Here is a 26,185-nt window from a genome sequence, read left to right on the forward strand (position 1 = left end):
GCCATTTCAGCAGGGCTGAGAGTATTGCACGGCACCTTAATAGCACTTTGATAGATAAAACATGTTTTCCTTTGACGGAAATATCACTTCGGAGAATGATTTTGTCAGGGCACCTAATTCTCAGTCCTAGCAGATTGGATATTGCCCAGTGTGTGACTCATTGAACCCTCAGTGGAATTGGATTTATTTTCTGCCTTCCGTTGCTCCCAGATTCCACCACTTAGTTCCACCACGGTCGGTGTTGCACTCAGTGATCATTTGAATGTGCACAAGGTGCACCAAAGCTCGTTTACTCAGGAAGCAATCTGCTTTTGAATTAAGAAAGGCACTTTAATCCACCAAATTAATTACTTCTACACTTGTACTTGAGCTAACAAATACGATCATTTTGTTTTGTGATTTTTCTTCCGCAATGCTTTAAGCCTGAGGGTTTTCACTGTGTTTTAATTTGATGTTGATATTGGGGTGGCAAGTAGCCTAGTGGTTAGAGCGTTGGACTAGTAACTGAAAGGTTGCAAGATCGAATCCCTGAGCTGACATTTTTCCCCTGAACAAGGCAGTTAAACCACTGTTCCTAGGCTGTCATTGAAAATAAGATTATTTTCTTAAATGACTTGCCTAGTTAAATAAAGGAAAAACAATATATATTCTAGAATCACATCACCAATTCACTCTCAGGGAAGGATCTTACATATGGAGGAGAAAGTGCATTTAATCGTACACAAATCCTGGAGGAGGAACTACAGTACCTTTCCTCTTTGATATATCACTTTAGCTGTCATCTCAATCCTTAACCTACAAGCTTTCATCCGACTGGTGCATTTATTGCGGCGACGACTCAACCTTATTAAGAAGCTTTTGTAGCTTAGATCTCCACAGCTTGACAGCAGAGAGACTCATAGCAGCTCACTGCATTAGTCATAAATATAATTAAACAGAAGATTACATGAATCTTCCCAGACCCACATTCTGACAGTTGCATAAGCATCCAGTGTTTTACTGCATAGTGTATGGCTGGCATCACCATAAATTACAATCTCCAACTAGAAAATGAGCACTGTGGAATGCAGGAACACACACGGACGATAATGTTATGGGCTAAGGTATACACACACACATTTATCTAGTTCCCGGTAAAAACACCTCCATTCGGTGTGAGATCTCCCCCGAATACAAACAGGCAGGCAGATACACCCACACACACAGGCAGACACACACAAACACACACACATACATACAGTGGGGCAAAAAAAGTATTTAGTCAGCCACCAATTGTGCAAGTTCTCCCACTTAAAAAGATGAGAGAGGCCTGTAATTTTCATCATAGGTACACTTCAACTATGACAGACAAAATGAGAAAAAAAATCCAGAAAATCACATTGTAGGATTTGTAATGCATTTATTTGCAAATTATGGTGTAAAATAAGTATTTGGTCACCTACAAACAAGCAAGATTTCTGGCTCTCACAGACCTGTAACTTCTTCTTTAAAAGGCTCCTCTGTCCTCCACTCGTTACCTGTATTAATGGCACCTGTTTGAACTTGTTATCAGTATAAAAGACACCTGTCCACAACCTCAAACAGTCACACTCCAAACTCCACTATGGCCAAGACCAAAGAGCTGTCAAAGGACACCAGAAACAAAATTGTAGACCTGCACCGGGCTGGGAAGACTGAATCTACAATAGGTAAGCAGCTTGGTTTGAAGAAATCAACTGTGGGAGCAATTATTAGGAAATGGAAGACATACAAGACCACTGATAATCTCCCTCGATCTGGGGCTCCACACAAGATCTCACCCCGTGGGGTCAAAATGATCACAAGAACGGTGAGCAAAAATCCCAGAACCACACGGGGGGACCTAGTGAATGACCTGCAGAGAGCTGGGACCAAAGTAACAAAGCCTACCATCAGTAACACACTACGCCGCCAGGGACTCAAATCCTGCAGTGCCAGACATGTCCCCCTGCCTAAGCCAGTACATGTCCAGGCCCGTCTGAAGTTTGCTAGAGAGCATTTGGATGATCCAGAAGAAGATTGGGAGAATGTCAGATGAAACCAAAATATAACTTTTTGGTAAAAACTCAACTCGTCGTGTTTGGAGGACAAAGAATGCTGAGTTGCATCCAAAGAACACCATACCTACTGTGAAGCATGGGGGTGGAAACATCATGCTTTGGGGGTGTTTTTCTGCAAAGGGACCAGGACGACCTGTGTAAAGGATCCATGTAAAGGAAATAATGAATGGGGCTATGTATCGTGAGATTTTGAGTGAAAACCTCCTTCCATCAGCAAGGGCATTGAAGATGAAACGTGGCTGGGTCTTTCAGCATGACAATGATCCCAAACACACCGCCCAGGCAACGAAGGAGTGGCTTCGTAAGAAGCATTTCAAGGTCCTGGAGTGGCCTAGCCAGTCTCCAGATCTCAACCCCATAGAAAATCTTTGGAGGGAGTTGAAAGTCAGTGTTGCCCAGCAACAGCCCCAAAACATCACTGCTCTAGAGGAGATCTGCATGGAGGAATGGGCCAAAATACCAGCAACAGTTTATGAAAACCTTGTGAAGACTTACAGAAAACGTTTGACCTCTGTCATATAACAAAGTATTGAGATATTTTTGTTATTGACCAAATACTTATGTTCCACCATAATTTGCAAATAAATTCATTAAAAAATCCTACAATGTGATTTTCTGGATTTTTTCCCCTCATTTTGTCTGTCATATGATGAAAATTACAGGCCTCTCTCATCTTTTTAAGTGGGAGAACTTTCACAATTGGTGGCTGACTAAATACTTTTTTGCCGCCACACTGTACATACATACATACATACATACATACATAGATACACATAGATGAAGGGGAGGAGACAGGTTGAAGAAGGATCCCTGTGGAACACTTTCGACACCTTGTGCAGTCCATGCCTTGGCAAATTGAGACTGTTCTGAGGGCAAATGGGGGTGCAACTCAATATTTCTAATGTTTTGTACTCTCAGAGTGTATAAGGATATTGTGATGAACGCTGTCATGTATCATTGAGCTTACTTAGCTCTATTAGGTTCATAAGGTGATGTTGAGTCATTATGAGATAGACCTTGATATATTTACAGAGTGAACGCATAGATCACAAATGAATTTCCATTGGGACTTACTAGTGACAGTTAAAGTACAGCTACCCTATGCCAGGGGGCTAAGAGTGGAGGAGGAGTGAGGCCAGAGGGGCTCTTCGCTGGAGAGACTATCCACACTGTGGGTCCTTGTGGACCTCCAACAAAATGAATGGCCCTCCAGCCCCTCCTGGGAACCTGTGGGGAGAGGGCAGGGGCAAAGGTCACACACAAAGACACACACACACACACACACACACACACACACACACACACAGTCATCACATAGTCAGTTGAAGTTTGACTGCTGCCCCTCCAGCACTTGACAGAGCTTAGCACACAGATACTGTATATGAATAAAACATGTTCACCTGATGTTAACAACGCATTGAGAAGAGTGTTGGGTGAAAGTGCTCCAATAACATCTCTTCTGCACTGCCAGGCAGTCAGACAGCCTTAAATAGGGGATAATGACTGCCAATGCTAATGGGGGTCTAATTTCAAAATGCAGAGCTCTTCAGTAACCAACGCATCAAGGGCAGAGCGCCCATAAACTTGTCATTGAAATAGTGTTGGAAGGATCACAGTTGAGACTGGAGGGTAAAATCTTTTGGTGGGAGAGTGGAGGTGGAGGAGTAGGAGGGGGGTGGGGGAACATTTCCTCTCTCCTGACTGCTCTTCTTGGTGGCCCGCGTCACAAATCACGTCCAAGGACCAGTCAGAGCTGGGAGGGCTGCTGTCACTTTCAGGGGGAATATCTCCATTTTGACAGCCTGTGCCCTGTGGGCACCTACTTTGTGCGTGTGCGTGTGTGAGCATGTTTGTGTACTTTTGTGTGTGCGTGTGTTAGCATGTGCGAGCGTCTCTCTCTCTCCTCTCTCGTCCCTCTCTCCTCTGTCCTGTGTGAGCAGCAGTGGATTCAGTAAGCTCTATGGCTGCTGTGTTTTCTCTTGACGACTCGGTTAGCTTAAACTGTTGGCCGTTGGGGGGGATGTGGGATGTGGGGTACAGGCCAGTAGAGAAGGGGGTAATGGCACCGCTAACCCCCATCAGGCAGCTGCTACAGACATGTGGACACACACACATACACTGGATCCCCCCCACAAACTGTACCCCCTGGAAGCCCATTCTCTAACTCTGTGTTGGCCTGACATTTAGTTGTCCTAGCCAAAGTTGTGTTATTAAACTGTGTCACAAATCCACAGCCACAGAGTCTTAAGCCACTACCCAGTGGAAACTGGCTGTGGTGCGAGGGAGATTTGTTCTGGGTGTCACTGTGTGTGTTGCTCAGCCCTGTGTGTTGTTGCATGGTGGTCAGTTCTTCATTATTCCCAGATGGTGGATCAGGACCCATTGGTGGTTCACAGCCCTTTCTACTGGCATTAGTCTTCTGATGGTGCCTTTGCCAGTCACTTTCTCTGTTCTGGAAGGAGAGGAAGGAGGAGAGTACATACCCAATCTCAAGCAGCTATGCAGTTGAACCCATGTGAGAGCTCCAGCCCATTGTTTCTTCTCCAAAGAGGAGAGTGTGTTGTTTCGGCAGTGATGTCACAAGGCTCCCTTCGCTGTTCATCTTGAAGGGCCATAGGGAAATTCCTAAAAGCTTTTGATAGACCACAGAACAAAACCTTTTGGGAACCACTGTTGAAGCCTGTATGTCACTGAAGGGCATTGACCGGCTGGACCCTGGGCAGATGGCCTTTTCCAGTGCCAGTGGGTAGGAGTAGAGGAACAGGTTGGTGTGATGAGGAATGTGCAGTGACAATAAGTTCATTGACCGGAGAGGGAGCCTCTGTCTCTCTGCGTGTCCCCACCACACCCTCATCACCAGTCATCACAGCATTCTCTCCATTCTCTGTAGACAGGACAAATGTCACTCTGGGAATAGTGAGGAACCCCTCTTAAAATCACTCGAACTTCAGTGTGAGAGGAACACTATCGTAGCACTGCTGTAGCTCCTGGAGGGATTCTCTCGGTTGTGATTCTAATATATCAAGGTAAGCACGGTAACTGTCAACTCTCTGTTATGGTTTCATAATGAGAGTGAAGTAGTGTAGATACTGTATTGCTGCTTGTCAGAGAGACTGATCTGAGAAAAGTGGTGGTGTTGATACCTGGAGATTATTATCAGGGTGTTGTATATACGCGTACAGAAGGAAGTTAGAACTACTGTCACTTCTTTGATCAGCTGGCAGTTTTATCTGCGTAGTTGAACAGTTGTCGTCTGTCTGGGAGATGAGGTAAAGCTGTTTATCTAATCTTGGATTGTCATTGATCTGATTTATTTCTCATCTGGGGAAAATACTGTGATAGGAAAATGACATATTTACCTGGTTTGTTTGATATTAATAGTTAGCAATTAATACTTAGCAAATAGGGCATTTGTGTTCTGTTTAATTCTGTGTTTTCATGGGCTCCACTCTAGTTCCCTGTAGCTAATCTGGGTGTATGGTCACTGGAGATGGCTTGAGCTGACAAATGAGTTAAAGACTGCATTATATAAACAAGATGTGGTGGTTGTAACTGAGATCGAGATAGCCAGGAGGAGTTTAGAAGAAGTCCTAATTGTCTCTAAATCATCCTTGCATCTGGAAATCTAAGCCAGGGAGGGGTTAAGAGAACAACCCTCTTGCAATTATTATAAAACATGTTAACCTTTATTTAACTAGGCAAGTCAGCTAAGAACAAATTCTTATTTACAATGATGCCCTAGGAACAATGGGTTAACTGCTTTGTTCAGGGGCAGAATGACAGATTTTTGTCAGCTCGGGGATTCGATCTAGCAACCTTTCGGGTACTGGCCCAACACTCTAATCACTAGGCTACCTGCTGCCCCAATAATAAAAAATAACGACAGGATGAACCCAGAGTGGTTTATGATGCTCCTTGGTCTGCATAAGGGTGGTTGAATCAACCATGGCTGAACAGTGTTAGTGTCAGCTATATAAAGTACTCTGCATTTGTGTAAAGGTTAGGTTACTCGGTCCAACACTCAAGGGTGGAGGGTCGACCAGCCTCATTATTGCAATAATTAATCAATATTAAATAAAGATGATTGTTTGAAGAAATGACCAAATCTCTCAGTACTGAATTTCCATGACAATACTCGAAAGCTTTTGAGTATGTTTCAGAAAGACATGGTCAATTGATGCAAATATATTAAAGTACAATAATTAGGTTACTTAAGACAAAAGGAGGGTGGTTGGTTGGGGAGGATGGGTGTGCTTATAACTTGACTGTTTAGTAACCCAATTGTTGTGTGTTTGAAGCAAGTCATGGACAACTTTAGGATTTCAGCTAGGATTTTTGCTAATTAGCAACTTTACAACAACTTATTACTTTTTAACTACTTTGGTAGCATGTTAGCTAACCCTAACCCTTTAGCTAGCATGTTACTTTAACTAGCTTGTTACCTAACCCTTAACCCTTAAACCTAACCATAACCTTAATCCCCACCTAGCTAACATTAACCACAACTAATAGAAATTTGTGTAATGTACAGTACACTAATGCGTTATGAAGAAATTAAATTGTCTAATACACACAAAAAAAATTAGCTGTGAAGAAAATTGTGTAATAGAAACAAAAGATGACGGTCCCTGTCACAAATTTCTAACAAGTAATTAAGTAAGTAATTAGTATTTCACAATGAATTGTGTTGATCAGCTAGGTTTTGAGGAGGTGGTGTAATTTTTTGAAGACACCTTGGTGTTTTTATTCAATTCAGTCTAGACGAGAATCCTTGCCAAAGAAACTAAATAAATACAGCCTAGTGCTGCAGCACGAAGTGAAGAGCTTACCGGTAAACCTCAGTGCTCCCCACACAGGCTCAGCCCTCTTGGGAAAATGGGAGAGTGCTTCAGCGATTATCAGATACCACACTCGTCAATAATACATGTCCAGAGATGGACCTGTACAGCATATGAAACTCATGTGTCCATCTGTGAAACATGAGTTGATGGTATGTGTCGTTGAATTACTCTGTGTGTTGGGGAAGTGCGTTGGGGAATGTCGTTTGTGTGTGTGTGTGCGTTGGGGAATGTAGTGTTTGTGTGTGTGTCCACGATTTTCAATGGTTTGTGTGTATGTGTGCATCACTCTTGTGTATGCATGAGTATGCTGGTCCGATGCTGGTGGTCCTGCCTGACGCAGTTGCCAGTACTGATGCCAGTGCTTGTCTCCGGACTGGACACAGAGAGGAGAGGAAGGAAGATAGCCCAGGCCTGCCCAGTGTTCTGGCATCACTAACACAAGGCTCCCCTTCGTATGGTTGGAAAAAATGCCTTCCTCAGTCAAAGCTATAAACAGGGGCGCAGTTCCACCGCTACTGCTGTCGTTGATGGCCTTTCTGTTGATTCAGCTCAATTTGCCATCAAGTAAACAAACAAAACATGGTCACTCCGCTTCATATCGCTGTGTTGTGTGTTATTACGGTCCGTCTGTGCAGTCATAATTGCTCAGCGATATTAGGCTAAGCTGGGGAAAAGGTTCTGTTGGCTGCTCATTGCTGCTGGTGATTTTAATATGTTTAATAGCTGGAGTTCCAGTGAGCCTGTGTGGCTTGTAGGTATTAACAGTATCTGAGCTCCTATCCACATAACTGAAGAACCATGAACAGAGAGGATTAATCATCCAGCCAGTGGATTATACAGAGGAGGAGGGAGAGAGAGATGCTGATTCATACAAAATTGAGAAATTGCCCTTGAACAAACAGAGGGCTGTCTCAATAATGAGAGGCAAGCAGATGAAGGAGAGAGAGGGGGAGAGAAAGAAGGAAGGAGAGAGGGGAGAGAGATGGAAGAGAGAGGAGAGAAAGGAGGGAAGGTAAGAGAGGAGAGAGAGAAAGAGGAGAGAGAGAGGGGAGAGAAGATAGAAAGGATAGAGGTGAGAGAAAGGAGAGAGAGAAGGTAAGAGAGGAGAGCGAGACGAGAGAGAGAGAAAGGAAAGGAGAGAAGAGAGGGGAGAGAGAAAGGAGAGAGAGGAGAGAGAGAGAGAGAGAACGGGTAGAGAGAGGAGAGAGAAGGGGGAGAGAGATGGTGAGGGTGATATATGCTTAAACTCTTAGAAAATAGGGTTCCAAAAGGGATGTTTGTCTGTCCCCATTGGAGAACCTTTTTTAGTACCAGTAGAACCCTTTTCAGTTCCATGTATAACTATTTTCTCCTACGGGGAAAGAGGCGTTGTTGTGCGCTCTTCACAACTGTGTTAATGCGTGGACCATGATAGTTCCTTAAGGATGTGGAGACTGAGGAACTTGAAGCTCTCAACCTGTTCCACAACAGCCCATTTCCTGTAGTCCACGATCAGCTCCTTAGCCCTTCTGACGTTGAGGGAGAGGTTTTTGTCCTGGCACTACACTGCGAACTCTCTGATCTCCTCCATGTAGGCTGTCGCATCATTGTTGGTGATCAGGCCTACCACCGTTGTGTGGTCTGCAAACTTAATGATGGCCACACAGTCGTGGGTGAACTGTGAGTACAGGAGGGGAATAAGCATGCACCCCTGAGGGGCCCCCGTGTTGAGGGTCAGCATTGCGGATGTGTTGTTGCCTACCCTTACCACCTTTGGGCAGCCCGTTAGGAAGTCGAGGATCCAGTTGCAGAGGGAGGTGTTTAATCGCAGGGCCCTTAGTTTAGGGATGAGCTTAGAGTCCACTATGTTGTTGAACGCTGTGCTGTAATCAATGAACAGCATTCTCACATACAGTGGGGCAAAAAAATATTTAGTCAGCCACCAATTGTGCAAGTTCTCCCACTTAAAAAGATGAGAGAGGCCTGTAATTTTCATCATAGGTACACTTCAACTATGACAGACAAAATGAGAAAAGAAAATCACATTGTAGGATTTTTAATGAATTTATTTGCAAATTATGTTGGAAAATAAGTATTTGGTCACCTACAAACACATTTCTGGCTCTCACAGACCTGTAACTTCTTCTTTTAGAGGCTCCTCTGTCCTCCACTCGTTACCTGTATTAATGGCACATGTTTGAACTTGTTATCAGTATAAAAGACACCTGTCCACAACCTCAAACAGTCACACTCCAAACTCCACTATGGCCAAGACCAAAGAGCTGTCAAAGGACACCAGAAACAAAATTGTAGACTTGCACCAGGCTGGGAAGACTGAATCTGCAATAGGTGAGCAGCTTGGTTTGAAGAAATAAACTGTGGGGGCAATTATTAGGAAATGGAAGACATACAAGACCACTGATAATCTCCCTCGATCTGGGGCTCCACGCAAGATCTCACCCTGTGGGGTCAAAATGATCACAAGAACGGTGAGCAAAAATCCCCGAACCACACAGGGGAACTAGTGAATGACCTGCAGAGGGCTGGGACCAAAGTAACAAAGCATACCATCAGTAACACACTACGCCGCCGGGGACTCAAATCCTGCAGTGCCAGACGTGTCCCCCTGCTTAAGCCAGTACATATCCAGGCCCGTCTGAAGTTTGCTAGAGAGCATTTGGATGATCCAGAAGAAGATTGGGAGAATGTCATATGGTCAGATGAAACCAAAATATAACTTTTTGGTAAAAACTCAACTAGTCGTGTTTGGAGGACAAAGAATGCTGAGTTGCATCCAAAGAACACCATACCTACTGTGAAGCATGGGGGTGGAAACATCATGCTTTGGGGCTGTTTTTCTGCAAAGGGAACAGGACGACTGATCCGTGTAAAGGAAAGAATGAATGGGGCCATGTATCTTGAGATTTTGAGTGAAAACCTCCTTCCATCAGCAAGGGCATTGAAGATGAAACGTGGCTGGGTCTTTCAGCATGACAATGATCCCAAACACACCGCCCGGGCAACGAAGGAGTGGCTTCGTAAGAAGCATTTCAAGGTCCTGGAGTGGCCTAGCCAGTCTCCAGATCTCGACCCCATAGAAAATCTCTGGAGGGAGTTGAAAGTCCATGTTGCCCAGCAACAGCCCCAAAACATCACTGCTCTAGAGGAGATCTGCATTGAGGAATGGGCCAAAATACCAGCAACAGTGTGTGAAAACCTTGTGAAGACTTACAGAAAACGTTTGACCTCTGTCATTGCCAACAAAGGGTATATAACAAAGTATTGAGAAACTTTTGTTATTGACCAAATACTTATTTTCCATCATATTTTGCAAATAAATGTATTAAAAATCCTACAATGTGATTTTCTGGATTTTTTTTCTCATATTGTCTGTCATAGTTGAAGTGTACCTTTGATGAAAATTACAGGCCTCTCTCATCTTTTTAATTGGGAGAACTTGCACAATTGGTGGCTGACTAAATACTTTTTTGCCCCACTGTAGGTGTTCCTCTTGTCCAAGTGGGAAGGGGCACTGTTGAGTTCAATAGAGATTGCATCATCTGTGGATCTGTTGGGGCGGTATGCGAATTGGAGTGGGTGCATTGGAGTGGGTCCAGGGTGTTTGGGATGATGGCGATGATGTGAGCCATTACCAGCCTTTCAAAGCATTTCATGGCTACAGATGTGAGTGCTACGGGGCAATAGTAATTTAGTGCAGGCTGTAGTGAAGGTATATGCGGTGACCTCCTAGAGGGGAAGATGATTAGACTTGATTGGAGATGAAGAGGAAGCTCCCTGACAGCTCAGTGGCCAGACAGAAGAGATGTCACGACCCTACAAACACTCTCTCATCACTTGCCTAAACTGATGCCATCACAAACCTGACAAAGGTTTGGATGTATCCACGTGTATTGGTTCACACATCCAAGTGTAGACGTGTCTAAGAGTAGGGCTTTGAATTTCTCTTGGTTAGGTCACAATGTTCAGATAAAACGCAGTGCCCCATTTATGAATGTACATGTGATCAGGGTTGGAGTCGATTTAATTTAAATTCCAGTCAATTAAGGAAGTACACAAACATTTCAATTCCAATTTTCTTCATGATTTTCAACTTTTGGAGTTGACTGGAATTTAAATGGAATTGACCCCAACCCTGCATATGATATAATACGATGTGATTATATGTTACGATGCAATGTTATAGAAGCTATAGAAGTTATAGAAACACTGTCACCACCGATAAATTCACGATAATGGAGAATTTCAATAATAATTTTTCTACTGCTGGCCATGCTTTCCACCTGGCTACCCCTACTCCTGTCAACTGCACTGCACCCCCACAGCAACTCGCCCAAGCTTCCCCCATTTATCCATCACCCAAATCCAGATAGCTGATATTCTGTAAGAGCTGCAAAATCTGGACCCCTACAAATCAGCCAGGCTAGACAATCTGGACCCTCTCTTTCTACAATTATCTGCCGAAATTGTTGAAACCCCTATTACTAGCCTGTTCAACCTCTCTTTCGTATCGTCTGAGATCCCCAAAAATTGGAAAGCTTCCGCGGTCATCCCCCTTTTCAAACTGCTACAGACCTATATCTATCCTACCCTGCCTTTCTAAGGTCTTCGAAAGCCAAGTTAATAAACAGATCACCAACCATTTAGAATCCCACCGTACCTTCTCTGCTATGCAATCTGGCTTCCCGAGCTGGTCATGTATGCACCTCAGCCACACTCAAGGTCCTAAACGATATCATAACTGCCATCGATAAGAGACAATACTGTGTAGCCGTATTCATTGACCTGGCCAAGGCTTTCGACTCTGTCAATCACCACATTCTTATCGGCAGACTCAACAGCCTTGGCTTCTCAAATGACTGCCTCGACTGGTTCACCAACTACTTCTCTGATAGAATTCAGTGTGTCAAATTGGAGGGCCTGTTGTCCGGACCTCTGGGAGTCTCAATGGGGGTGCCACAGGGTTCAATTCTCGGGCTGACTCTCTTCTCTGTATACATCAATGATGTCGCTCTTGCTGCTGGTGATTCTCTGATCCACCTCTACACAGACTAAACCATTCTGTATACTTCTGGTCCTTCTTTGGACACTGTGCTAACTAACTTCCAGACAAGCTTCAATGCCATACAACACTCCTTCCGTGGCCTCCAATTGCTCTTAAATTGAAGTAAAACTAATTGCATGCTCTTCAACCAATCGCTGCCCGCACCTGCCTGCCCGTCCAGCATCACTACTCTGGACGGTTCTAACCTAGAATACGTGGACAACTACAAATACCTAGGTTTCTGGTAAGACTGTAAACTCTTCTTCCAGACCAACACTAAGCATCTCCAATCCAAAATTAAATCTATAATTGGCTTCCTATTTCGCAACAAAGCATCATTTACTCATGCTGCCAAACATATCCTCGTAAAACTGACCATCCTACCGATCCTCGATTTCGGCGATATCATCTACAAAATAGCCTCCAACACTCTCCTCAACAAATTGGATGCAGTCTATCACAGTGGCATCTGTTTCGTCACCAAAGCCTCATATACTACCCACCACTGCGACCTGTACGCTCTTGTTGGCTGGCCCTGGCTTCATACTCATCTTCAAACCCACTGGCTCCAGGTCATCTACAAGTCTTTGCTAGGTAAAGCCCAGCCTTATCTCAGCTCACTGGTCACCATAGCAGCACCCACCCGCAGCACGCGCTCCAACAGGTATATTTCACTGGTCACCCCCAAAGCCAATTCCTCCTTTGGCCGCCTCTCCTTCCAGTTCTCTGCTACCAATGACTGGAACAAACTGCAAAAATTGCTGAACCTGTAAACTCTTATCTCCCTCACTAACTTCAAGCACCAGCTGTCAGAGCAGCTCACAGATCACTGCACCTGTACATAGCCCATCTGTAAATAGCCCACCCAACTACCTCATCCCCATACTGTATTTATTTTTTAATTTAGCTCCTTTGCACCCCAGTATCTCTACTTGCACATTGATCTTCTTCACATCTACCATTCCAGTGTTTAATTGCTATATCGTAATTACCTCGCCACTATGGGCTATTTTATTGCCTATATATATACATACATATATACATATATATACACTTTTTTCTACTGTATTATTGACTGTATGTTTGTTTATTCCATGTGTAACTGTGTGTTGTTGTATGTGACGAACTGCTTTGCTTTCTTGGCCAGGTCGCAATTGTAAATGAGAACTTGTTCTCAACTAGCTGGTTAAATAAAGGTGAAATAAAAAATTAAAATAGGCTAATGTGTGTGTTCTGTGTGTTTGTGTGTAGCTGCGGGGCGACCAGGGTGGCCGGGATGCCACTGTGTGCCCTGCCAGTCCACGGTGGATGCTGAGGGGCAGGAGGACGGAGTGGTGGGGACGAAGTGTAGCAGGCTGGGAGGGCACCACACATCTGGAGACATGAATCTCTGCTGGAACGAGATCAAACGCAAGTCCCACAACATCCGGTAAGACGTTGCTTACAATGGGGTTCAATGGGGTTAGGATTCTCCTTCACATTGAGTTTCAATGGGAGTTTTATACATGTGTTTCAATGGGAGTGTGTTTTACATTGGGTTTAAATGGGTATAGGATGTGTTTTAAATTTGGTTTCAATGGAGGTTGGATATGTTTTAAATTGGGTTTCGATGCGGGTAGGATGTGTTTTAAATTAGGTTTCAATGGAGGTAGGATGTGTTTTAAATTGGGTTTCGATGAGGGTAGGATGTGTTTTAAATTGGCTTTCGATGAGGGTAGGATGTGTTTTAAATTGGGTTTCAATAGTATGCATGTATTATACTGTATACTGGGTTTCAATGGGAGTGTGATATACACTACATTTCAATGTTATTAAAATACAGTTTACTTTAGGCAGTGGGAGAGTATCAACAGAATAATTTCAAGAAAACACACAATGTTTCAAAACCCTGCTGTCACAATGTCGGGTTTTGAAACATGCTGTGCAAACAAGCGTCTTCCAGCCACTTTCATGCTCCGACGTTTGTGCAGTGTTGATACTTGCTCTGATTTGTTCACTGCTGTTCCCACAATTAGAAAAACATTGTCTCAATAAAGTGCTCACGTAATGAAATATTCGCAGACACATCTCCAAGTGAGCCTATTCATTATTAATAATATGTGGGTTAATACTGAGGTCTGCATCTGCAAAACAATTAGGAACAACTGTAGTACTGCTTTGATGACTAATTGGAAGGCGCCCAAGCTTGGCATGTCATTGGTATGACTTTAATTCAGCTGGCATCCTATTTACAGGATTGGCCTCTTTAATGACTTACTTGACCCTCATCATCCTGGTGCTTCCAGCAGGGACATGTGGGGATATTCGTTAAGACAGTTCCCCCTGCAGCGTTTTGTAATGAGATCACTCATACGCACGCACGCATACAGGCATACACGCACACACACACACACACACACACACACACACACACACACACACACACACACACACACACACTCAACCCCTTCTGACATCATTTGGCCCACAGCGAGAGAGAGCGAGTGGGAGAGAGACAGATCACTACGGTCATGTCTTTAAAGGAGTGGAGAGCGAGTGCTAAGACATGTCCCTGAGAGATGTGTACAGGACTGAGTGCCAACTCCTGGACAACTGGAGGTTGGTTTATCTAATGGCTTGTCAGGTTTTGATGGATATGTTGTGGTGGAACTTAACAGAAGTTCCAATGGCAGAGGTAGGAGGAGGAGGAGGAGGAGCTAAAGTCTGGCCAAGGCCTCTCTTGCTTCTCCTGCTCCTGCTTGACACCATAGAAACCACACTACAACCCCTAATCTACTGCTACTGCCTAGCACAATTGTCCTGTATAGGCTAGCTGTGTAAGCTATTACTCACTTACTTGTGAATGCTCAATGCATTGAAACACGTTGATAAGCCTGAGTCCAACATCACCAAGCCTGGTAATTCATAGAATCTGAAGGTCGACATGAATATATATATATATATTTTCTTCAGTGTATCACACCAGTAGAGGTAATTATATATTTTTTCAACAAAAGAGAGTCTAAGGACTAGACGGAGTAGTCTGTTATTGGTGTTGTGTTTATTATACAGTTACCGAGGCGATGGTTGTTTGCTTGAGGTGTGTCATGATTAAAACTCCAATCAGTGAAGCCACAGCTCCATATGATAAATATTCTGTATGCATAATGTGGCATAATGAACTCTAAATGATTATGGATGTGAATGGGAAAACACTTCACATCCTCAGGCACGTTGATTAAACAGGTATAGATCAGATGAACTACGACTGCTACACATTAGCCCCTTAGAGTCAATCTAAGTTACACAACAAAACAATCCCCATCAAAATCCGCCAGTTTAGGCTGGAGATATCTGTTTTTTTGCATTGGATGCGTCTCAATTCATCGCATCCGCCAGTGTCTTACTTCCTTTATCTGTGGTAATAGGTGGCAGAGGGGTGTTTGTCAGACCATGAGAAAATCTGTCTTTTCACAAAAAAAACGCCTGTAGTGTCCGAACGATTTGACTTACAAACTAGCGTCACGGGACCCGTCTGAAGGTAACCAGTTGTAACGGCTGTCTTCCTCTGACGAGGAGGAGTAGTAAAGAAGGATTGGAGGACCAATGCGCAGCGTAATAAGTGTTCATATAATTTAATTGAGTAATGGAACACTTGAACAAAAAAATAAACGACCAACGAACAGTCCCGTAAGGTGAATGACAAAAAAACACTAAACAGGAAAATAATCACAAACAACTCAAAAGTGAAACCAGGCTACCTAAATATGGTTCTCAATCAGGGACAACGATAAACAGCTGCCTCTGATTGAGAACCATACCAGGCCAAACACAGAAATCCCAAAACATAGAAAAAGTAACATAGACAACCCACCCAACTCACACCCTGACCATACTAAAACAAAGACATAATAAAAGAACTAAGGTCAGAACGTGACAGTACTCCCCCCTCCCCCAAAGGTGCGGACTCCGGCCGCAAAACCTGAACCTATAGGGGAGGGTCTGGGTGGGTGTCTGCCCGCGGTGGTGGCTCTGGTGCGGGACGTGGACCCCACTCCACCATAGTCCTTCTCCGCCTCTTTACCCGCCTCCGTGGCCTCTTTAACACGGCGACCCTCGCCGCCGACCTCGGACTGGGGACCCAAGCCACGGGTCCCGAATGGACTGGAGATTCCGGCAGCACTGGACGGACGGGAGATTACCGCAGCACCGGACAGGCGGGAGACTCCGGCAGCTCCGGAGTGAAGACATAATAAAAGAACTAAGGTCAGAACGTGACACCAGTACTGGATTTTTTTAAACTAATGGAAGTATGAAGGTAGTTTTGTTAAATATGTGTAAAAATATATATTTCCTGAATTTTTTTTCCTCCTAGATTTTGGACTGACACTTCAAAACCATGTTTCTTATGATTTATCTTTTGACTATATTTTTGCCATTTCTGAATGTGTTATTATATGATTTTCTCAATGTTAGTGGTGGCTGTTTAACAGTCTGATGGCCTTGAGATAGAAGCAGTTTTTCAGTCTCTCGGTCCCTGCTTTGATGCACCTGTAGCGGGGTGAACAGGCAGTGGCTCGGGTGGTTGTTGTCCTTGATGATCTTTATGGCCTTCCTGTGACATCGGGTGGTGTAGGTGTCCTGGAGGGCAGGTAGTTTGCCCCCGGTGATGCGTTGTACAGACCTCACTACCCTCTGGAGAGCCTTACGGTTGTGGGCGGAGCAGTTGCCGTACCAGGCGGTGATACAGCCCGACAGGATGCTCTCGATTGTGGATCTGTAGAAGTTTGTGATTGCTTTTGGTGACAAGCCAAATTTCTTCAGCCTCCTGAAGCGCTGCTGCGCCTTCTTCACGATGCTGTCTGGGTGGGTGGACCAATTCAGTTTGTCTGTGATGTGTACGCCGAGGAACTTAAAACTTACTACCCTCTCCACTACTGTCCCATCGATGTGGATATGGGGGTGCTCCCTCTGCTGTTTCCTGAAGTCCACAATCATCTCCTTAGTTTTGTTGACGTTGAGTGTGAGGTTATTTTCCTGACACCACACTCCGAGGGCCGTCACCTCCTCCCTGTAGGCTGTCTCGTCGTTGTTGGTAATCAAGCCTACCACTGTAGTGTTGTCCGCAAACTTGATGATTGAGTTGGAGGCGTGCATGGCCACGCAGTCGTGGGTGAACAGGGAGTACAGAAGAGGGCTCAGAACACACCCTTGTGGGGCCCCAGTGTTGAGGATCAGCGGGGTGGAGATGTTGTTACCTACCCTCACCACCTGGGGGCGGCCCGTCAGGAAGTCCAGTACCCAGTTGCACAGGGCGAGGTCGAGACACAGGGTCTCGAGCTTGATGACGAGTTTGGAGGGTACTATGGTGTTAAATGCTGAGCTGTAGTCGATGAACAGCATTCTCACATAGGTATTCCTCTTGTCCTGATGGGTTAGGGCAGTGTGCAGTGTGGTTGAGATTGCATCGTCTGTGGACCTATTTGGGCGGTAAGCAAATTGGAGTGGGTCTAGGGTGTCAGGGAGGGTGGAGGTGATATGGTCCTTGACTAGTCTCTCAAAGCACTTCATGATGACGGAAGTGAGTGCTACGGGGCGGTAGTTGTTTAGCTCAGTTACCTTAGCTTTCTTGGGAACAGGGACAATGGTGGCCCTCTTGAAGCATGTGGGAACAGCAGACTGGGACAAGAATTGATTGAATATGTCCGTAAACACACCAGCCAGCTGGTCTGCGCATATTCTGAGGATGCGGCTGGGGATGCCGTCTGGGCCTGCAGCCTTGCGTTTAAATGTTTTACTCACGTCGGCTGCAGTGAAGGAGAGTCTGCATGTTTTGGTTGCGGGCCGTGTCAGTGGCACTGTATTGTCCTCAAAGCGGGCAAAAAAGTTATTTAGTCTGCCTGGGAGCAAGACATCCTGGTCCGTGACTGGGCTGGTTATCTTTTTGTAATCCGTGATTGACTGTAGACCCTGCCACATACCTCTTGTGTCTGAGCTGTTGAATTGCGACTCTGCTTTGTCTCTATACTGACGCTTAGCTTGTTTGATTGCCTTGCGGAGGGAATAGCTACACTGTTTGTATTCGGTCATGTTTCCGGTCACCTTGCCCTAGTTAAAAGTAGTGGTTCGCGCTTTCAGTTTCACGCGAATGCTGCCATCAATCCACGGTTTCTGTTTTGGGAATGTTTTAATCGTTGCTATGGGAACGACATCTTCAATGCACTTTCTAATGAACTCCTTCACCGAATCAGCGTATTCGTCAATGTTGTTGTTGGACGCAGTGCGGAACATATCCCAGTCCACATGATGGAAGCAGTCTTGGAGCGTGGAATCAGATTGGTCGGACCAGCGTTGAACAGACCTGAGCACGGGAGCTTCTTGTTTTAGCTTCTGTCTGTAGGCAGGGAGCAACAAAATGGAGTTGTGGTCAGCTTTTCCGAAAGGAGGGCGGGGGAGGGCCTTATATGCGTCGCAGAAGTTAGAATAGCAATGATCCAAGGTTTTACCAGCCCTGGTTGCGCAATCGATATGCTGATACAATTTAGGGAGTCTTGTTTTCAGATTAGCCTTGTTAAAATCCCCAGCTACAATGAATGCAGCCTCAGGATATGTGGTTTCCAGTTTGCAAAGAGTCAAATAAAGTTCGTTCAGAGCCATCGATGTGTCTGCTTGGGGGGTAATACTGTATATACGGCTGTGATTATAATCGAAGAGAATTCCCTTGGTAGATAATGCGGTCGACATTTGATTGTGAGGAATTCTAAAACAGGTGAACAGAAGGACTTGAGTTCCTGTATGTTGTTGTGACCACACCACGTCTCGTTAACCATAAGGCATACGCCACCGCCCCTCTTCTTACCAGAAAGATGTTTGTTTCTGTCGGCGCGATGCGTGGAGAAACCAGCTGGCTGCACCGATTCCGTTAGCGTCTCTCGAGTGAGCCATATTTCCATGAAGCAAAGAACGTTACAGTCTCTGATGTCTCTCTGGAATGCTACCCTTGCTCGGATTTCATCAACCTTGTTGTCAAGAGACTGGACATTGGCGAGAAGTATGCTAGGGAGTGGTGCGCAATGTGCCCGTCTCCGAGGCCTGACCAGAAGACCGCTTCGTTTCCCTCTTTTACGACATCTTTGTTTTGGGTCGCAGGCTGGGATCCATTCCGTTGTCCTGGGTGAAAGGCAGAACACAGGATCCGCTTCGGGAAAGTCATATTCCTGGTCGTAATGATGGTGAGTTGACGTTGCTCTTATATTCAGTAGTTCTTGCTGACTGTATGTAATGAAACCTAAGATTACCTGGGGTACCAATGTAAGAAATTACACGTAAAAAAACATAAAACTGCATAGTTTCCTAGGAACACGAAGTGAGGCGGCCATCTCTGCCGGACGCCAGCCGCACCAATGTGTTGGAAGAAACACCGTACACCTGGCGGCCGTGTCAGCGTGCACTGTGCCCGGATTCCACAGGGGTCGCTAGTGCGCTATTGGACAAGGACATCCCTGCCGACCAAACCCTCCCCTAACCCGGACGACACTGGGCCAATTATGCTCCGCCCCATGGGTCTCCCTGTCGCGGCCGGCTGCGACAGAGCCTTAGACCACTGCACCACTCGAGAGGCCCCCAAAAATATATATTTTATATATATTTTTTTATACCTAAAGCGGTCCTAAAATTCTAAATCAAATACTGTAGCTAAATGATCCATAGTATGACCATCTTAAAACAATTCTAAATATCAGTTTAGCACCCCTCCTCTCCCACAATGTCTTACAATGTAAAGTACATAGAGCTTTAGGAAAAGGTTACTTGGTTGAACAAGACCATTATACTACCTGTGAACAATACAATTCATAGATAATTGATGGCTGAATGATCTGTTGCCTTTCAGTTTTGCCTAAATTATCATCATCATCATCATCATCATCATAATACCAAAGTTTATAGAGGTAGTCTTTGTGATGTCCTTGAAACAGTGGGCTATTGTTCTGGTGGTGTGTGTGTAACACTGCCGTGCTGTGTGCAGTGGCCTATGGAGAATGCCCTCTGGGGGTGACGTGGGTGGCAGACTGGCACGATGGGAATGTGTGTGCCCATGGAGGGAGGGACACATGGCATGGCTGGGATGGTTTCAGAGTGCCACTCGCCTGCGCTTGGATATACTGGGGGCAGGGCCAGAGACTCTGAGCCTGTCTCTGTTCTCCCTGTTCTGTCTGGTTAATGGCAGGGCTCTCTTTATTTCTCTCTCTCTCTCAGTAGTTCTCTCTCTTTTTCAGTTTCCCCTTTCCATCGCCGTCTGTCTTTTTATCTCCCTCTCCTTCTCCCCATCTCTCTCCCTCTCTCCCTCCCTCCATTGTCCTTGGCACCCTTCCTCCCCTTCTCTCCTGGCAGTGCCCCCTATAGTCAGTCAGTGTTAACTACAGTGGCTGTGTTGCGCCCCACATTATCTTCCACCAGCTCTTCCCTGCAGCACTTCCTGGCTGAGCCCCTACAGGCCCTGTTGAGCTACAATATTAATGAAAAGACTATTAATGAAAAGACTCTCTGTCCAACATTACTAGGGGTCAAGGGTTAAACGAGCCCTCAGGCCAGTGGGATGGTAGAGGTGGGAATAACTCAAACATTATTGGACCATTTCAACATCAATCATCCAGTCAGATGGTGTGGCTGGAATGTCATTGTCAGTAGATATGAAGATATTGTCAGTAGTTTGTTTAGTGTTAGAGTGAGATTTTGGTAGCCTCTGGGTTGTGTTTAGGTTTTCTTGTTGGTTCCCTGATGGGATGCCTCGCTTAACCATGTTTGTTGATGTTAGGGGTTTGAACAGTTGGATTTTGTCATTTGCAAAAAATAAAGAACTGAAATATCACATTTACAATATTATTCAGACTCAGTACTTTGTTGAAACACCTTTGGCAGGAATTACAGCCTCAAGTCTTCTTGGGTTTCACGCTACAAGCTTGGCACACCTGTATTTGGAGAGTTTCTCCCATTCCTCTCTGCAGATCCTCTCAATCTCTGTCAGGTTGGATGGGGAGTGTCGCTGCAATGCTACTTTCAGGTCTCTCTAGAGATGTTTGATCGGGTTCAAATCCGGACTCTGCCTAGGCCATTCAAGGACATTCAGAGACTTGTCCCGAAGCCACTCCTGTATTGTCTTGACTGTGTGCTTAGGGTCATTTTCATGTTGGAAGGTGAACCTTTGCTGAGCGTTCTGAAGCAGGTTTTCATCAAGGATCTCTCTGTACTTTGCTCTGTTCATCTTTCCCTCGATCCCGACTGGTCTCGCAGTCCCTGCCGCTGAAGAATATCCTCACAGCATGATGCCGCCACCACCATGCTTCACCGTAGGGATGGTGCCAGGTTTCCTCCAGACGTGACACTTGCCATTCAGGTCAAAGAGTTCAATCTCGGTTTGATCAGACCAGAGAATCTTGTTTCTCATGGTCTGAGAGTCCTTAAGGTGCCTCGAGAACTGACGCCTCGAGCACTGAGATGCAGTGCCTTAGACCGCTGCGCCACTCTGGAGCCCAGGGTCTGAATACTTATGTAAATAAGATATTTTTTTATATACATTTTTTTATACATTTACAAACATTTCTAAAAACCTGTTTTCACTTAGTCATCATGGGTTATTGTGTGTAGATTCATGAGGATTTTTTATTATCCATTTTAGAATAAGGCTGTAACACAACAAAATGTAGAAAAAGTCAAGGGTTCTGAATATTTTACAAATGCACTGTATATTGCTGGTCAGAATTTCTTTAAATCAAGATAGTACGTGTTGTAGGAACCCAAGCTGTTGTTGTGTTGCATTGTGTTGTGAATTCCATTCTGTGAGTGGTGAGGAAGACACAGTAGGCTACCACCCACACGTGCATTGAGAGTGTGTGGACAAGGGTCAGGGGTGTAGCTCAACAGGGGTCACTTTTTGAATAATATCGTACATTTTTGCAATATCCGTATAGTCTACTTTAAAAAAAATTTTTTTACAAGAAACTTTTAAAAACTTGGGCACTTTGCTGCGCGACTCAGGAGAGACTGCATGTTGCTGGTGCTGCTGCTGCAGCAAGCCGGGGAAGGGCAGGGGTTGGTTTGTCTGAGATGGAAGGGAGGGAGAGAGAAAGTAGTTATACTCGCGCTAGCAAGACAAACTTGTATCTGCCGTAGTTGATATATCATTCCACCTGGTAGTGCCTGTCTTGACTGCATCACATCGATGTAAATAATCTAGCCACGCTAGCCAGCTAAATTATCCGCTAGCTAGCCAGGTTAATTGAGTCTGTTTTGCTGTGCTCCCAGTCCTTGTCGACAACAACTCAATTCAGATTAAACAACAGCCTGTTGGTTGCTCATTGTTGTCTTATCCTTCTCATTAAGGTAACTTAATTCCATAATTGTTATTTCATTTGGGCACGTTCCCCCCCAGATTTGTCCTGTTTAAAATATATACAGTACCAGTCAAAAGTTTGGATACACATACTCATTCAAGTGTTTCTCTTTGTTTTAAACAATTTTCTACATTGTAGAATAATAGTGAAGACATCAAAACTTTTAAATAACCCATATCGAATCATGTAGTAACCAAAAAAGTGCTCAACAAATCAAAATATTCTTAAAAGTAGCCACCCTTTGCCTTGATGACAGCTTTGCACACTCTTGGCATTCTATCACCTTTCTTCACCTGGAAGGCTTTCCAACAGTCTTAGTTCCCACATAGCACTTGTTGGCTGCTTTCCCTTCACTCTGCGGTACAACTCATCCCAAACCATCTCAATTGGGTTGAGGTCGGGTGATTGCGGAGAACAGGTCATCTGATGCAGCACTCAATCACTCTACTTCTTGGTCAAGAAGATCTTCCACAGCGTGGAGGTGTGTTGTCTCATTGTCCTGTTGAAAAACAATTGATAATCCCACTAAGCGCAAACCAGATGGGATGGCGTATCGCTGCGGAATGCTCTGGTATCCATGCTGGTTAAGTGTGCCTTGAATTCTAAATAAATCACTGACAGTGTCACGAGCAAAGCACCCCCACACCATCATACATTTACATTACATTTAAGTCATTTAGCAGACGCTCTTATCCAGAGCGACTTACAAATTGGTGCATTCACCTTATGACCTCCAGTGGAACAGTAGTGCATCTAAATCTTTTCAGGGGGAGGGGGGGTGAGAGGGATTACTTTATCCTATCCTAGGTATTCCTTAAAGAGGTGGGGTTTCAGGTGTCTCCGGAAGGTGGTGATTGACTCCGCTGTCCTGGCGTCGTGAGGGAGTTTGTTCCACCATTGGGGGGCCAGAGCAGCGAACAGTTTTGACTGGGCTGAGCGGGAACTGTACTTCCTCAGTGGTAGGGAGGCGAGCAGGCCAGAGGTGGATGAACGCAGTGCCCTTGTTTGGGTGTAGGGCCTGATCAGAGCCTGGAGGTACTGAGGTGCCGTTCCCCTCACAGCTCCGTAGGCAAGCACCATGGTCTTGTAGCGGATGCGAGCTTCAACTGGAAGCCAGTGGAGGGAGCGGAGGAGCGGGGTGACGTGAGAGAACTTGGGAAGGTTGAACACCAGACGGGCTGCGGCGTTCTGGATGAGTTGTAGGGGTTTAATGGCACAGGCAGGGAGCCCAGCCAACAGCGAGTTGCAGTAATCCAGACGGGAGATGACAAGTGCCTGGATTAGGACCTGCGCCGCTTCCTGTGTGAGGCAGGGTCGTACTCTGCGGATGTTGTAGAGCATGAACCTACAGGAACGGGCCACCGCCTTGATGTTAGTTGAGAACGACAGGGTGTTGTCCAGGATCACGCCAAGGTTCTTAGCGCTCTGGGAGGAGGACACAATGGAGTTGTCAACCGTGATGGCGAGATCATGGAACGGGCAGTCCTTCCCCGGGAGGAAGAGCAGCTCCGTCTTGCCGAGGTTCAGCTTGAGGTGGTGATCCGTCATCCACACGGATATGTCTGCCAGACATGCAGAGATGCGATTCGCCACCTGGTCATCAGAAGGGGGAAAGGAGAAGATTAATTGTGTGTCGTCTGCATAGCAATGATAGGAGAGACCATGTGAGGTTATGACAGAGCCAAGTGACTTGGTGTATAGCGAGAATAGGAGAGGGCCTAGAACAGAGCCCTGGGGACACCAGTGGTGAGAGCACGTGGTGTGGAGACGGATTCTCGCCACGCCACCTGGTAGGAGCGACCTGTCAGGTAGGACGCAATCCAAGCGTGGGCCGCGCCGGAGATGCCCAACTCGGAGAGGGTGGAGAGGAGGATCTGATGGTTCACAGTATCGAAGGCAGCCGATAGGTCTAGAAGGATGAGAGCAGAGGAGAGAGAGTTAGCTTTAGCAGTGCGGAGCGCCTCCGTGATACAGAGAAGAGCAGTCTCAGTTGAATGACTAGTCTTGAAACCTGACTGATTTGGATCAAGAAGGTCATTCTGAGAGAGATAGCGGGAGAGCTGGCCAAGGACGGCACGTTCAAGAGTTTTGGAGAGAAAAGAAAGAAGGGATACTGGTCTGTAGTTGTTGACATCGGAGGGATCGAGTGTAGGTTTTTTCAGAAGGGGGTGCAACTCTCGCTCTCTTGAAGACGGAAGGGACGTAGCCAGCGGTCAGGGATGAGTTGATGAGCGAGGTGAGGTAAGGGAGGAGGTCTCCGGAAATGGTCTGGAGAAGAGAGGAGGGGATAGGGTCAAGCGGGCAGGTTGTAGGGCGGCCGGCCGTCACAAGACGCGAGATTTCATCTGGAGAGAGAGGGGAGAAAGAGGTCAGAGCACAGGGTAGGGCAGTGTGAGCAGAACCAGCGGTGTCGTTTGACTTAGCAAACGAGGATCGGATGTCGTCGACCTTCTTTTCAAAATGGTTGACGAAGTCATCTGCAGAGAGGGAGGAGGGGGGAGGGGAGGAGGATTCAGGAGGGAGGAGAAGGTTGCAAAGAGCTTCCTAGGGTTAGAGGCAGATGCTTGGAATTTAGAGTGGTAGAAAGTGGCTTTAGCAGCAGAGAGAGAAGAGGAAAATGTAGAGAGGAGGGAGTGAAAGGATGTCAGGTCCGCAGGGAGGCGGAGTTTTCCTCCATTTCCGCTCGGCTGCCCGGAGCCCTGTTCTGTGAGCTCGCAATGAGTCGTCGAGCCACGGAGCGGGAGGGAGGACCGAGCCGGCCTGGAGGATAGGGGACATAGAGAGTCAAAGGATGCAGAAAGGGAGGAGAGGAGGGTTGAGGAGGCAGAATCAGGAGATAGGTTGGAGAAGGTTTGAGCAGAGGGAAGAGATGATAGGATGGAAGAGGAGAGAGTAGCGGGGGAGAGAGAGCGAAGGTTGGGACGGCGCGATACCATCCGAGTAGGGGCAGTGTGGGAAGTGTTGGATGAGAGCGAGAGGGAAAAGGATACAAGGTAGTGGTCGGAGACTTGGAGGGGAGTTGCAACGAGGTTAGTGGAAGAACAGCATCTAGTAAAGATGAGGTCGAGCGTATTTCCTGCCTTGTGAGTAGGGGGAAGGTGAGAGGGTGAGGTCAAAAGAGGAGAGGAGTGGAAAGAAGGAGGCAGAGAGGAATGAGTCAAAGGTAGGCGTGGGGAGGTTAAAGTCGCCCAGAACTGTGAGAGGTGAGCCGTCCTCAGGAAAGGAGCTTATCAAGGCATCAAGCTCATTGATGAACTCTCCGAGGGAACCTGGAGGGCGATAAATGATAAGGATGTTAAGCTTGAAAGGGCTGGTAACTGTGACAGCATGGAATTCAAAGGAGGCGATAGACAGATGGGTAAGGGGAGAAAGAGAGAATGACCACTTGGGAGAGATGAGGATCCCGGTGCCACCACCCCGCTGACCAGAAGCTCTCGGGGTGTGCGAGAACACGTGGGCAGACGAAGAGAGAGCAGTAGGAGTAGCAGTGTTGTCTGTGGTGATCCATGTTTCCGTCAGTGCCAAGAAGTCGAGGGACTGGAGGGAGACATAGGCGGAGATGAACTCTGCCTTGTTGGCCGCAGATCGGCAGTTCCAGAGGCTACCGGAGACCTGGAACTCCACGTGGGTCGTGCGCGCTGGGACCACCAGATTAGGTGGCCGCGGCCACGCGGTGTGGAGCGTTTGTATGGTCTGTGCAGAGAGGAGAGAACAGGGATAGACAGACACATAGTTGACAGGCTACACAAGAGGCTACGCTAATGCAAAGGAGATTGGAATGACAAGTGGACTACACGTCACGAGTGTTCAGAGAGTTAAGCTTACGTAGCAAGAATCTTATTGACTAAAATGATT

At 46.0% G+C, this 26,185-nt stretch overlaps 1 protein-coding gene across 2 annotated transcripts in view; it reads left to right on the forward strand.

Annotated features, from left to right (window-relative positions):
- The first annotated feature begins 4,934 nt into the window (after positions 1-4,934).
- Positions 4,935-26,185, forward strand: part of LOC115129389 (dystrophin-related protein 2-like) — a 120,327-nt gene continuing 99,076 nt past the window's right edge. The window contains exons 1-2 of one of the 2 annotated variants that reach the window (XM_065018590.1): positions 4,935-5,104; positions 13,212-13,389. In XM_065018590.1, the coding sequence (XP_064874662.1) occupies positions 13,343-13,389 (47 nt within the window). In that variant the 5' untranslated portion in view covers positions 4,935-5,104; positions 13,212-13,342. The remainder of the gene's footprint in view (positions 5,105-13,211; positions 13,390-26,185) is intronic. The other variant, XM_065018589.1, reaches the window with a different exon arrangement.

The sequence above is a fragment of the Oncorhynchus nerka genome, linkage group LG5, assembly GCF_034236695.1.
Source record: "Oncorhynchus nerka isolate Pitt River linkage group LG5, Oner_Uvic_2.0, whole genome shotgun sequence".
NCBI classification, from domain to species: domain Eukaryota; kingdom Metazoa; phylum Chordata; class Actinopteri; order Salmoniformes; family Salmonidae; genus Oncorhynchus; species Oncorhynchus nerka.